Below are 15156 nucleotides of genomic sequence, written 5' to 3'. Positions count from 1 at the left end.
CACTTCTCACCTGATCAGCTGTTATGGAGAGGCAGGGGGAGGGTGGCAGGGGGAGGGGTGATGGTGGTGGTGGGGGGTGAGACGAGGAGGGGTGATGGGGCTGTATGTGGAGTCCGGAGGTGGTAGAAGACGGGGATCGGAGGAGGGGTGCTGTTGGTGGTGTTGGTGGTAGAGAGCTGAGGTGTGAAGAAGGAGCTGGCTGGTCGGTGCTTTGATGAGAGGGGGGAGGAGTGGGAGCAGAGTCAAATCTGTTAAAGAACAGATTCAGCTCATTGGCCCACTCCTGGCCTCCTGCTGCAGCTCCCCTCTCATGGCCTCTGCTGTAACCAGAGATGGATCTCAGGTCTCTCCAGACCTCCCTTGTGTTATTGTCCTGCAGGTGAGATTCCATCTTGGTCCTGTAGCTGGCCTTGTCCGCCTTGATCTTCTTCTTTATCTCCTTCTGCACCCTCCTCAGCTCCTCTTTGTCCCCAGATCCAAAGACCCTCCTCTTCTCCTTCAGCAGGGCCTTCAGTTCCAGGGACACCCAGGGTTTGCTGTTAGAGAAACACCGTACTTTCCTGGTCGGTATGATGTTCTCTGCACAGAAGTTGATATAGTCCGTAACAGTGTCTGTCAGTGCATCAATGTCCTCCCCGTGTGGACCACACAGCACATCCCAGTCTGTGGTCTCAAAGCAGGGGACCAGCCCCTGTACATAGGTCACCTGCTTAACCCGTTGAGCTATACAGGCACCCAACCAAGGATCATTTAAACACTCTCAAGGCACACACAGGTTCATAATCACTCGGACAAGAGACGTGTTCCAAAAAATAATAATATCTTTATTTAATTACAATATTAATTATTATAGATAAGGGCCAACGCCACCAATTTCAATTCAATTCAATTCAATTTTATTTATATAGCGCCAATTACAGTCAAATTGTCTCGAGACACTTTACAGAACCCATATGCCTGACCCCCAGAGCAAGCCAAAAGGCGACAGTGGCAAGGAAAACACCCTTTTAACAGGGAAAAAAACCTCGAGCAGAACCCGGCTCTAATGTGGGGGGACCTGCTGGCCGGGCAGGTTGAGAGGGACAGAAGAAGTAGAAAGGTAGAGATAGAGGTGTAGAGGTAGAGATAGAGAGGTGGGGGGTGGGACACAAGGACTATAAAACACAGCCACACATCTGAAGCATCCAGCTCTGGGACCAGGGACACTCGGAGAAAGGACACAGAAAGAAACAGAGTGAATGTAATGCAATAATGGTATATATAGTAAATACATAGGTAGTTAGTGTCAGGGTTTTCTTTGAGGCTCAGGCGCAGGAAAGGAGAAAGAGACAACAGGTGCGAGCACAATGATTTTATTATTATAACAAAAGGCGACTGGGACTACAATTCCCTAAGGTCTAGCATCCAAAAAAGGAACCAGATACAGTAACTCTACTTCAGAGCTAGAGTGCCCCTAATGGCGGGCAGTACGAACTACAACAAATCTCGAAAACACAAAGAACTGACCCACGGCAGGTACAACCTGGGCAGGAGAGTTTCAGAACCATAATAGCCATGGCTGAAGATTAGTTGAGCACTTAAGGCACTTGAGGCAAAAGCGCAACTATGATCTCTACGTACAGAGGCTGAACTATAACTAAGAAATCTCAAACTAAAGTGGAACTTGAGACTATGAAAACATGTAGCTCACTAAAAACGAAGTTCGCAATCACTATACTATAACCTATCACTACACTATGAACTAGAGCGAATAACAAAAGTACCGGGTGAATCAATTAGCCAGTACCACAAACAATCCGGGGCCTATGACAAAACATACACTAAGAAATGAACTAGAACCTGCTCGTGTTTTGAGGCCGTACTGTCGGCTTGGGTGCTAATGGGCTGGGGCAGGAGCTGGTGGTCTCGACAGCGACAGCAGATGGAGGTTTGGACTGAGGGCCGAAGAGGGACGGAGTTGATTCCAAAGTCGGCTTGGAACGCAGAGGCGGCGATGAGTCCAGTCGGCCAAGATGGCTCAGTCAGCAGAGCAGGTGGGGTCTGAACTGAAAGGAGCAGAGGCAAAATTACTAAAAGACAAAAATCCTATAAGCTAGGCTAGGGAGAACGAGTGACAGACTGACTGTGAGCATTCACGATCCGGCGTCGAACTGATGACTGGAGTCCCAATAAATGGTGTAGAGGACGATGACCGATTGGTCCTGGCACACCTGTTCCTGTTTCAGCAGATTCACCAGATTGCTCGCACCTGCCGCCGCTGCCACCGTACACAAAACCTAAAAAGGAAACAAACCAGAGGAGGGAGGAGACCTAGCCAGAGCCTGCCGAGGCAGGCCTGACAGTTAGAGAAGGGCTCAGTGCATCGAGAGAGGTTCCCCAGCAGCCTAGGCCTATAGCAGCATAACTAGGGGCAGACTAAAGGGACGTGAAGAGGGGAAGTCAGTTTTGCAAATGAAAACACCAGCTCACCCCGTCAGGGTCCCCCAGTCAGCCCTAACTATAAGCTTTGTCAAAAAGTAAGGTTTTAAGCCTGGTCTTAAAAATAGAGAGGATGTCCGCCTCCCGAACCCAAACTGGGAGCTGGTTCCACAGGAGAGGCGCCTGATAACTGAAGGCTCTGCCTCCCATTCTACTTTTAGAGATTCTAGGAACAAGTAAGCCTGCAGTCTGAGAGCGAAGAGTTCTGCTAGGATAATATGGTACTATCAGGTCTTTAAGATATGATGGAGATTGGTTGTTAAGAGCTTTATATGTCAGAAGAAGGATTTTGAATTCTATTCTAGATTTAACAGGAAGCCAATGAAGAGAAACCAATATAGGAGAAATATGATCTCTCTTGCTAACTCCCGTCAGTACTCTGGCTGCAGCATTTTGGATCAGCTGTAGATGTTTCAGAGAGCTATTGGGACAACCTGATAATAAGGAATTAAAGTAGTCAAGCCTAGAAGTAATAAATGCATGGACTAGTTTTTCTGCATCACTCTGAGACAGGATGTTCCTGATTTTCACAATATTTCTCAGGTGGAAAAAGGAAGTCCTACAGATTTGTTTTATGTGCGAGTTAAAGGACATGTCCTGGTCAAAGATAACACCGAGGTTCCTCACAGTAGTACTGGAGGCCAATGTAATGCCATCCAGAGTAACTATATGCTTTGAAAGCAATTCTCTAAGATGTTTGGGGCCAAATACAATGACTTCAGTCTTGTCTGAATTTAGTAGTAGGAAATTATAGGTCATCCAGGTCTTTATGTCCTCAAGACAATCTTGCAGTCTAGCTAGCTGATTAGTTTCATTTGGCTTCATAGATAAATACAATTGAGTGTCGTCAGCATAACAATGGAAATTAATACAGTGCTTCCTAACAATATTGCCTAAGGGAAGCATGTATAATGTGAACAGTATTGGTCCTAAGACAGAACCCTGAGGAACTCCATGATTAACCCTAGTATGCTCAGAAGAGTCATTGTTGACATGCACAAACTGGAACCTGTCTGATAAATAGGATTTAAACCAGTCCAGTGCTGTCCCTTTAATGCCAATACAGTGTTCTAGTCGCTGTAATAAAAGTTTGTGGTCGATTGTATCGAATGCTGCACTAAGGTCCAACAAAATAAGTATAGAGACCGGCCCATTATCTGACGCTATGAGAAGGTCATTTGCAATTTTCACCAGAGCTGTTTCTGTGCTATGATGCACTCTGAAGCCTGATTGAAACTCTTCAAGCAAGCTATTCCTTTGTAAATGTTCATATAATTGATTTGCAACTGTTCTTTCCAGAATTTTAGAGAGAAATGGGAGGTTGGAAATTGGTCTATAGTTGGCTAAAACATCTGGATCTAGAGTGGGCTTTTTAAGTAAAGGTTTGATTACAGCAACCTTAAAAGCCTGTGGTACATAGCCTGTTACTAGAGAGAGATTAATCAGATCTAACATTGAGGAATTAATTCAAGGTAAAGCCTCCTTGAACAGTCTAGCTGGGATAGGATCTAAAAGACATGTCGATGGTTTGGATGTAGAAACTATTGAAATTAGTTCAGAGAGATGTATGGGAGTGAAAAATTCTAAATATCTATCTGGTCTTACAGCCAATTCTAAAGCATCTGTACTCGATGATGACATTTGTAGGAAGGGCCAGATAAATTTTTTCTCTAATCGTAATAATTTTATTTGTAAAGAAGCTCATGAAGTCGTTACTGCTCAAAGCTAAAGGAATACAAGGTTGAACAAAGCTCTGACTCTTTGTCAGCCTGGCTATAGTGCTGAAGAGAAACCTGGGGTTGTTCTTGTTTTCCTCTATTAAAGATGAATAATATGTTGTCCTGGCATTACGAAGAGCTTTTTTATAAATTACTAGACTATTTTTCCAAGCTACATAAACTTCCTCTAAATTAGTGGAGTACCACTTCCTTTTCCAGCTTTCGGGACGCCTGCTTTAAAGTCCGCAGCTGGGAATTATACCAAGGAGCAGGTCTTCTCTGAGATATAACTTTCTTTTTTACAGGTGCAACACTATCAAGTGTTGTACGCAGTGAGGCTGCAGCATTATTAACAATATAATCCACTTCTGTGGGGGTAAAATTATAATATTTCCCTTCCATTATATCAGTAAGTGGTGCTGGACTAAATAGAGCGGGTATTATTTCCTTAAATTTAGTCACCGAATTGTGAGACAGACATCTACTGTAATGATATTTATTCTTAACTCCTATACAATCTATTGTTGTAAATTGAAATGTTATCATAAAATGGTCAGAAAGAAGAGGGTTCCGGGGAAATACTGTTAACTGTTTGATTTCTATGCCATAAGTCAGAACGAGGTCAAGGGTATGATTAAAACTATGAGTTGGTTTATTGTTGAGAAAACCAAATTGAGTCTAATATTGAATTAAAAGCAGTCGTAAGGCTGTCACTGTCCACATCAACATGAATGTTGAAGTCACCCACAATAATGATTTTATCTGAGCTGAGCACTAAATCAGATAAAAAGTCTGAGAATTGAGATAAAACCTCAGAGTAAGGAGCAGGAGGACGATATACAACAACAAATAAAACTGGTTTCTGAGCTTTTAAATCTGGATGAGAGAGACTGAGAGTAAGATTTTCAAATGAACTGTAACTAGGTTTAGGTCTCTGGTTCATTTTTAAGCTAGAGAGGTAAATTGCTGCCACTCCTCCTTAAACAGCTTCTTCAGCTGCTTCACTGCCTCCAGTGGGAAGCTTACACCTTCAACATTAACCTGCACACCAAGAGCTTCTGTGCACAGACAGAGCACAATTACAACAACAACACCATCGACTGCTCTAATTTTCAGATGCAAGATGCCTTCCAGTTTTTCTTCTGTGGCTGCTGTAGAACTGATGAGTGGAAACTTCCGAAGAGCTGGAGAGAAAGATGTCAACGAGGCGTACGCGACAGGAGCTCATAGAACAGGGAAGTGCTGAAGGAAGTCCCTGTGATTCGAGGAACATGACAGTTAGTATGACTAGTAGGAGTTGATTCATTTAGACTAACATATTCTTCCTGCTGCAACCAGGTTTCAGTCAAACAGAACAAATCAATCTGGTTATCAGTTATCAAATCATTTACTAACAGAGATTTAGACGAGAGAGATCTAATATTTAACAGACCACATTTAATTGTCCTGTTTCTTCGCTCAGTTGAAATAGTGGTATTAATTTTAATTAGATTTTTATGGTTACTATGTCTTTTGTTTATTTTTGATTTGCTTAATTTATTGAATTTTGGTGGTCGGGAGACAGACACAGTCTCAATAAAGCTAAGTGATTTACTGGAGGGTGACAGCTGAGAGGAAACTGCAGAGAGGTGTGGAAGACTACAACTCTGCATCCTGGTCTGAACTCTGGGTTGTCATGCTTTAGGAGTTCTAATAAAATCAGCCATATTTCTAGAAATGAGAGCTGCACCAGCCAAAGTGGGATGGATGCCGTCTCTCCTAATCAGACCAGGTTTTCCCCAGAAAGAGCTCCAATTGTCTATAAAGCCAACGTCGTTTGCAGTACACCACGTAGACGACCAGCGGCGAAACGATGCCATACGGCTAAACATATCATCGCTTGTCAGATCAGGCAGGGGTCCAGAGAAAACTACGGAGTCCGACATGGTTTTGGCAAAGTTACACACCGATGCCACACTAACTTTGGTGACCTCCGATTGGCGTAACCGAGTGTCATTACCGCCGACATGAATAACAATCTTACTGTATTTACGATTATCTTTAGCCAGCAGTTTCAAATTTGCTTCTATGTCGCCCGCTCTGGCTCCTGGGAGGCATTTTACTATGGTCGCTGGTGTCGCTAGCTTCACGTTTCTGACTATGGAGCTGCCAATGATCAGAGTTGGTTTCTCAGCGGGTGTGTCATTGAGTGGGGAAAAACGATTAGAAACGTGAAGCGGTTTGTGGTGTGCCGGGACAGCGGGCTTGAGCTTAGGACTACGTTTCCTACGAACTGTCACCCAGCTACCCTGACTTCCCGGCTGCTCGGGAGCTGCTAGGGTACGGCTAGCAGAAGCTACACTAGCAGCTATATTATTGCGGTCCGCACCGGCTAAGGGAGCCTGGCTAACAGCTAGCGGGGTGTTTTCCATGGTGCGGAGCCGCGCTTCCAATTCAGAGAGCCTCGCCTCCAAAGCTACAAACAGACTGCATTTATTACAGGTATCATTATCACTGAAGGAGGCAGAGGAGTAACTAAACATGTGACACACTGAGCAGGAAAGAGAAGGAGAGGAAGAGGGAGAAGCCATGCTAACTGCTAAGTGCTAGGCTAGCGGACAGAGATAACAGATTAACTTAGAATTAAGTACTGAGAGGGTGCGTGAAGAAAACGAGTGTATGTTACGATTCAAATATTACCGCTACACACAGATTTAATGAATATCAAATTAGATGGAGTGGATAAGCTACAACAGTCACAGAACACAACACAGCGCTACAACAGGAAGTGACGCAATACGCTCACCGTAACGTCAGACGTCAGCAGGGAAATCCAGCCACTGAATAGCATAGATAAAACAGCATAGATAAATGCTATTTCCTATTTTAACCAGGTTAAAATAGGAAAATAGAAGCACTCAACTTAAATATTAAAGGGGTAGGTCGGCTTACCATGGCGGCAGGCAAAAATCAGAAAATCAAAAGAGAAAAGGGGTCCAAAAATAATCCCACACTTGTAACACGACACACCAACGAAAAAGGGGACTCGTGAAACCACCACCAGGGATTGGACTGCCGCCGAGGCTTGCCGAACCTGCACAAAAGAAACAAATTATTCGTAAGTCTAATTTAACAGAGGCCTGGTGACCAGACCGATACACATGATCTGTCATAGAACACTCACACACACACTCACTCCACAGAACAATAGTTAAAACACATATACAATATGATGCAATATAATAGCGCTACAAAACCTAAGGCTTTAGCGCTGAAAGTGCAGTGCAATGAAACTAGTACGCCGACACAAAGAGCCACAGAGAGAGCGAACCGACACCACAAGAGAGCTAAACAGAGAGCCGAACAGAGGCCACAGAAGAAAAGAGCCGAAACAGTCGTAGGAAAAGAGCCGAAACAGCCATAGGAAAAGAGCCGAAACAGCAGCCAGTCCAGGGAAGCGGTGGTGTCTGACAGGCCACACGCTTAGCTGCAGCCTATAGAAGGTAAACAATTAAACAAGCATAATTATCATTAGATGACTGGTCACCTGATAACCAGATAATGAGGTCCCCCATTAGAGTGATACATACCTGATTAGCCATGGCGCAGCATGGCAGCAAGCAGGGCGGAGGAGATCCACCAACAACCGCAGCAGTTATGCTGCAGCAACCACACAACAAAATCAGGGACCGGTTAACACACCAGATAACACAAGGCGGACAACGTTAGCTTACCCCGCCCGACAAAGACGCACCCACGGCACATCTGAGCAGAGTGACCCGTCTCCCAGCGTCACAGCCATCGCTACGCAACAGAGCAAAAAAAAAAAAAAAGCCGTCACTAAGTGCGCCGCACATTACAGAAAGTTAAATGGAAAAGCCCATTATCTGTACCAGTGGTATTACATGCACCCCGATCTACCACGCCAGATACAGCACGCCTGGCTGCAGTCACCTCCACAAGGAGAGCTCAGAGTGGAAAGCATGAGACTGAGGTGAAGCCACCCACCTGTGTATATATAGAGCAGCATCGGATGCTGCCCCGCTGTCACAGCGGCGATTGAATTGGCACAGTGCCATACAGCGGCCAGGAGGGAGAAACCATCCGGCGACATCTACCCCCCACTTTTGCATCGTTGACCCAACGATGAACACAACTGGCCCATCTTAACACCAAGGCCTAAAAACAGCCAGCTGGACATTAGCCATAGGCCCTTGACACCCAGGAACTGCTTCGTCCTGGCAAACAGCAGGCTGAGGAAGACGATGAATATTAGAGTGATGACCCACGGTGGAACGAGCAGTCCGGCGTAGTGCCTGCCGACTAGTACTAGGCTGGTCGGTGGGGGACCGTGAGGAGCATAGCAGTGCAGGGTCTTCCTGTGCCAGGGGTGATACCTGAACAGACCTCATCTCCAAAGGGGTCCTAACATGAGGGCCCGCAGAATGAGGAGAGCCTGGTACCTCCACAGGTCGAACGTGGATTTCAGGGACCACAACGCACAAGTCCACCTCACTATCCTCGGAAGAGTCACTATCTGGCACTGCCAGAGCATGTGGAGAAGACACACCCTGCAGAGGAACCGGTTCCTCTGTCCTAACTACAGCCTTCAACATGTTATTGTGCACATTCCGAACCTTGGACAGGTGGTCCATTGGAGCAACTGTGTACAGTACACCATCCTGAGGAGGAGCCTTTACAACCTGGTACACCACGGAGCTCCAAAGATCATGGATTTTGTGGCAGCCCCTAACTCTATGATCCCGCAGGTACACCAACTGACCCACTGCCACAGGGACATCACGGACCCGCTGATCATGCCGCTCCTTCCGGTGGCCAGCAGCAGCCAACAACCTCTCACGAGCACAGCAACTTTAAGTCGGGCTTGATGCTCCACCATCCAGTCCTGTACTTCCCCTTGTATTGGGTCCTGGAACCGACCTAAGAGAAAGTCCACAGGAAGCCAAGGTTCCTGCCCAAACATTAAATAGAAAGAAGACTCCCCAGTTGCCTGATGTGGTGTGGTGTTATAGCAAAATAGCACCTGTGGCAAACAGGAGGCCCCGTCTTGCTTCCTTGAAGCTGGTAGGGTGCACAACAAATTGTGAAGCATGTGATTGAACCGCTCGCATTGACCATTTCCCGCAGGATGGTAAGGGGTAGTGCGAGATATTGCCACATCATAGAAGCAGCAGAGCTGCTGGATCAAAGAGCTCTCAAAACTTTTTCCCTGATCAGAGTGAAGACGACTTGGAACACCAAACTTGTAGAACCACTCGTAGAGCAAGACCTGGGCCACTGTAGAGGCCCGCTGATCCCGTGTAAGGACAGCTGCAGCAAACTTGCTCAACACGTCAGTCATGACCAACACATTCTCGAAACCACCTCTGGAAGGCTCAGGTGTAAAGTCTACGGCCAAGATCTCATTTGGCTTGGAAGCAAGCAAATGGCCCATAAAGCTATGTGGCACAGATGCAGAGTCCTTAGCCACTTGGCAACGTCCACACTCTTGGACCCACTTCTTAATATCAGAAGACATTAATGGCCAATCACAGCGCTGCCTGACCAGTTCAGTGGTCCTCTTGATGCCCTGGTGGCCATGTTCTTGGTGAAGCTGATTCAAAAGCTCCTGCTTGAGGGCTGCAGGCAAGATGAGTTGGAGAAACTCTTCTCCACCATCTGAACGAAATACCTTGCAGAACAGGACCCCATCCTTCTCCATGAGGCGGTCCTATTAACGCAACAGTGCCAGACCTGATGTAGACAGCTGTTGCCTTTCATCCCGAGTAGGCAGGGCCTTCCGCCGCCAAAACACCAGAATTTCACGCAGGAGAGGATCAGCCTCCTGCAAGCCACTGATGTCTATGACAGAATGGGACGGAAACACTGAGACCACAGCCTGAGTAGCTACCACCAGGGTGTGATGCTTCCTGCAGGCTAGCTGGAACAGAGGTGCCTGAAGAGATTGTATAACTATGTCGGAACCAGACACAGGCTGCCTTGACAGTGCATCGACGTTCTTATTGCTGCGACTGGAACGGTACTTGATATCGAAATCAAAAGCAGCAAGTTGCGCAGCCCAGCGGTGCTCTGAATGTAACTCAACGGGTTATTATCAGTATAGACAGTGCACTTATGTCCAAGGAGGTACTCCCGAAATTTCTCTGCCATAGCCCATTTTCGGGCAAGGAATTCCACCTTCATAGAGCTGTAGTCTGACATATTGCGCTCAGTAGGCCTGAAGCCTCTGCTGGCATAAGCCACAAGTCTGACACCAGTGTCAGTCTCCTGTGAAAGCACTGCACCCAGGCCCTATGGCTCGCACCAATCTCCAGGTTGAATGGCCATGAGAAGAAGAGGTGGGTGAGAGGAGGATGTTGGCAAAGCTCACATCCATCATGGACAATCCCTCTCACCCACTGCATGACACTGTGGGGTCTTTAAGCATCTCCTTCAGCAGCAGACTGAGACATCCACCCTGCAAGAAGGAGTGCTATCGCAGGTCATTCATACCATCTGCCATAAGCATCACTGGCTGATGTTAACATAACCTGGACTCATATCATTACCACGCCAAAACAAAAAATTTGCACAGACATTATTGCACTGCTGCATCTTTGCACTTTTAAACTTTATTTTTTGAGCCACTTTCTACTGTCATTGTCTTACAGTGTGTCGATACTGTACTATTTCATCCTCATCTCTCACCCCTGTATATATTGTAAATATTATTAATACTGTTCTATTATTATTTTATCCTATTACTATGTCTATTGCTACATAAGCTGCTGTAACAATGTAAATTTCCCCTGGCGTGGGGAGAAATAAAGGACTTATCTTATCTTATCTTATATACCAGCACAGGGGCTGAGACCAACCTCGACTTCAATGCCTCAAAGCTCGTCTCACACTGAGGTGTGCATGCGGCACCCAGAGTCTGACCTGGTCCCTTCTTGGACTTTGAGGACCCTACTGTTGCTGCCAACTGATGAACTGGGCCTGCCAGCTTTTCAAATCCCTCTACAAACCGACGATAATAGCTGGCAAAACCTAAAAAGGAGCGCAGCTCTGTAACATTATGGGGACGCTGCCACTTAGCGACCGCTTCGATTTTCGCAGGGTCAGGTGGAGACACCCTCACTGAAAATGACATGCCCCAGGTATCCAACCTCCCATTGGAAAAACCTGCACTTTTCAAGTTTTACCTTCAGCCCTTCCCTTTGGAGCCGCCCAAGGACCACTTCAAGCTGCTGCAGGTGTTGTTGGACAGAGGACGAAAAGACAATGATGTCATCCAGATAAAGTAGCAAGGACTGCCCCTGCTGGTTGCCAAACATCCTCTGCATCAGTCGCTGGAATGTGCTGGGGGCATTACACAACCCAAATGGCATGCGGTTGAATTCAATTAGGCCAAAAGGGGTACAGAAAGCCGTTTTGGCCTTGTCCTGCTCAGCAACAGGGACCTGATTGTAACCACTGGCCAGGTCAATGGTCGAGAACCAGCGAACCCCAGAAAGTGCGTCTAGACTCTCCTCAATGCGTGGCAGAGAGAAAGCATCCTTCCGGGTCTTATTATTGAGGAGGTGATAATCTACACACAAGCGCAGACTGCCATCCTTCTTCATGACCAAAACAATGGGAGAAGCATAGGAGCTACTGCTTTCCCTAATAACCTGAGACTCCAGAAGCTGGTTAATATGTGCCTTCACTGCCTCATAATCTGATGGAGGGATGCGGCGATAATGCTGCCGGACTGGGATATCATCGGTCAATGGAATGTCGTGCGAGATAAGGTTAGTACAACCCAAATCTCCATCGTGAGCAGAGAAGACAGCCTGATACTCCTGCAACAATGACCTCACTTCTGCCTGTTCCTGCTCACCCAAGGCAGACAGGTCCAAGGAATCAAACATATTGGGCACTGGAGTAGCAGCAGCCTGTGAAGAAACTGCAACAGTGGACCTCACCTCAGTCACACCTGCAGGGAGACTAATGACCTCGGCAGCGCTCAAGGCACCAATACCAGTCCTTGGATAAAGAAGTATCTCTGTGGTCCCAACATTAATGACCAGGACATAAGCTGTCCCCCAGGCAGGGAGGAACTAGCAGGCCAGTGGGCAGACCTGCCTCAGGGGCCTCAAACAGGGCAACCTGACCCAAAAACTGTTTGAGACAGGTGCTAGCAACTAGCTTCATAACCCCACCACATATACGTACAGCACGCTTACCTCAAACCCTTACAATGCTAACTGGGCTCCTTGGAACCTGGGTGGCTGACTGATGGCACTCCTGCAAAGCCATGACCACAGGACCAGGTGCCTGCAACACAGGGGGGACTCAAAAAGAGAAGGACCAAACGTCCCAAAGAGCTCACGGTAGCAGCGACGGATCACACTCATCCGTAGGATCCCAGGAACTGGAGACACCATGCCAGGGGGATCTTTAACAACAAGGATCCCACAACAGGGAATCACCTTGCCACAAAGGACGACATCCAGCTCTAAGTAGCCAAGGTATGGAATCGCTAATCCGTTAGCAGCTTGTAATTGTAGCCAATGGCAAGACTGCAGGCAATCATGGACCCAGTATGCAAATTGTGCAAGGAAAAAGCTTTCAGTAATGGTGGACACCATGGAACCAGTGCTGACCAAACATGAAACAAGAACTCCCCCAATGGATGGCAAGGATGCCACCGTTTGGGTGAGCTGGTTGAGCTGCTCCTGTTGCCGCTTCATAAGCTTCATCAACTCAGCCCAATCTGGGTTCTGCGAGGCAACGTGTTGGACTGGGTTAAGATGACCCTGCACCCCATACTGGAAGCCATGAATCGCAGGAAGAGAAACATCGCTCCCTAGCACCCCCAGGGAGACCCTCTCTCTCCCACCTGATAGCCTCACTGCACAGCTCCAACAGAGTGGCAGCAGGCTTGCCATGAACCAACTGCTTGAGCTCTCGATGGAGAGCACTGTCAAGAACATGCTCAGTAAACTGATCACGAAGGAGCGTGTCCGCATTGGGCATCCCATCAGGTGCACACCTGCTCCTACAGCCGTAAGAAAAAGAGCCAAAACAATCGTAGGAAAAGAGCCAAAACAGCCGTAGGAAAGAGCCGAAACAGCAGCCAGTCCAGGGAAGCGGTGGTGTCTGACAGGCCACACGATTAGCTGTAGCCTATAGAAGGTAAACAATTAAACAAGCATAATTATCATTAGATGACTGGTCACCTGCGCTTCATTGATCAGGTGATCAGTGAAGCGCAGATAATGAGGTCCCCAATTAGAGCGATACATACCTGATTAGCCGTGGCGCAGCGTGGCAGCAAGCAGGTCGAGGAGATCCACCAACAACCGCGGCAGTTATGCTGCAGCAACCACACAACAAAATCAGGGACCGGTTAACACACCAGATAACACAAGGCGGACAACGTTAGCTTACCCCGCCCAACACAGTCGCACCCACGGCACATCTGAGCGGAGCGACCCGTCTCCCAGCGTCACAGCCTTCGCTACGCAACAGAGCAAAAAAAAAAAAAAAAAAAAGTCGTCGCTAAGTGCACCGCACATTACAGAAAGTTAAATGGAAAAGCCCATTACCTGTACCCTGATCTACCACGCCAGATCCAGCACGCCCGGCTGCAGTCACCTCCACGAGGAGAGTTCAGAGCGGAAAGCATGAGACTGAGGTGAAACCACCCACCTGTGTATATATAGAGCGGATTCGGATGCCGCCCCGCTGTCACAGCAGCGATTGAATTGGCACAGTGCCATACAGCGGGCAGGAGGGAGAAACCATCTGGCTACATTAGGATGAGTTTGGGGGGGTGGGGGGCTGGCTGGCTGGCTGGCAAGCCAGTCCAGAATAGATGGTTTTAGTTCCTCAAACATGCAGAGGTCTTATGATCGATGAGAGTATGGAGAGAATGAAGTCATTGCTCAAGTGAATTTAGGATGAGATCATTGCGTATGTTAATTAAGTGTGCTGTCATTGCATATGCAAAAGGTTCAGTTTACTATAAATTACACCTGATCGAGCCTCAGAGGCTTGTCGGTCTTCAGGTGAGCAGCCGGTGATGGCCAAGCCGACTGCTCTTCCCCTCTAAATTGCGTAATCTGGAACTCTTCTTATATGAAAGCATAGTTCCAGTTATGAGTCATGTTAAGCGATTGAAATAGTAATTAATGTTTGATTGATTGTCTGATGATTTATGGGCTATTGCTATTTCCCTACTGAGATATTATAATAAAACATTTATCCTGCAATTAAAGTTAACAGATTGGAAATTCAATTTATCCCTATCACAATCATTAATTAATTATATATATATCTTCTCTGGTAGTAAAAAGTCAGGTTAATGTGTGCATTACAACTAAAAAGGTTCTGTAAGGTTACTAGTCTTTGGGGCCTTGGGTGGCCTTATTTAAACTTATCCCAGGGGTTATCTATGTCCATAACTTCTAAATCTAAACCTAGCAACTTACCAAGTGCAAGATCCGTTAAGAGGAAAACTGCCGTTGACAGACGTGACTGGTAATTAATTTGACCATTCAAAAGTGGCTACTCAGTTAAATTAGTTATCAAAGGTAGCGGGATAGTCGTCTGGATGAAGGCAGTGAGCAGCTAGGTGAATTTTCTTGCTAACCAGCTTAAACATTCCTCTGATCCCATCTGGGTGACATCCCACTGGGCTGCAGGAACCGGACCCATTAGATGGAGAGCTGGGGCCTCATTTATAAAACATTGTGTAGGATCCACACTAAAAGTTTGACTACGCCGAAAATCTGAAATAGGTGTATGCCAAAAAATATTCTGATTTATAAAACTGTGCCTACGCACAACTGCATGCAATTTCCCATTTATAAATCACACTCCAGCTGGAACATTGCGCAGGTGGATCCACCTCACATCCCGCCCACGACACACCCACATTTTACCATGAATGGTCAATGCAAAGTAACACATGAATGTATTTGCATATAAACAA

General features: G+C 46.7%; 1 protein-coding gene across 1 annotated transcript; it reads right to left on the bottom strand.

Annotated features, from left to right (window-relative positions):
- Positions 1-1336: 1336 nt before the first annotated feature.
- LOC129348932 (uncharacterized) lies at positions 1337-13848 on the bottom strand. The gene is made up of 6 exons (XM_055010609.1): positions 13769-13848; positions 13611-13680; positions 13468-13536; positions 7128-7269; positions 2124-2276; positions 1337-2045 (listed from the first exon to the last, which is right to left on the bottom strand). Exons 1-6 carry the CDS (start codon positions 13846-13848, stop codon positions 1804-1806), a joined length of 756 nt encoding a protein of 251 aa, XP_054866584.1. The 3' UTR covers positions 1337-1803.
- Between the last annotated feature and the right edge of the window lie 1308 nt (positions 13849-15156).

This window comes from Amphiprion ocellaris, chromosome 5, assembly GCF_022539595.1.
Source record: "Amphiprion ocellaris isolate individual 3 ecotype Okinawa chromosome 5, ASM2253959v1, whole genome shotgun sequence".
In the NCBI taxonomy this organism is placed as follows: domain Eukaryota; kingdom Metazoa; phylum Chordata; class Actinopteri; family Pomacentridae; genus Amphiprion; species Amphiprion ocellaris.
Note: the sequence above shows the minus strand (reverse complement) of the source record. Positions and strands in the feature narration are given on the sequence as shown.

What these genes read in the sequence shown, in the direction of transcription:
- LOC129348932 (XM_055010609.1), bottom strand. Translation starts at nt 13,848, where the DNA reads ATGCTTTCCGCTCTGAACTCTCCTCGTGGAGGTGACTGCAGCCGGGCG. An exon ending in GATTTTTGCCTGCCGCCATG is followed by an intron (nt 2,277 to 7,127) that starts GTAAGCCGACCT and finishes TTTCCTTTTTAG; the next exon opens with GTTTTGTGTACGGTGGCAGC. An exon ending in CCGGATCGTGAATGCTCACA is followed by an intron (nt 2,046 to 2,123) that starts GTCAGTCTGTCA and finishes TGCTCCTTTCAG; the next exon opens with TTCAGACCCCACCTGCTCTG.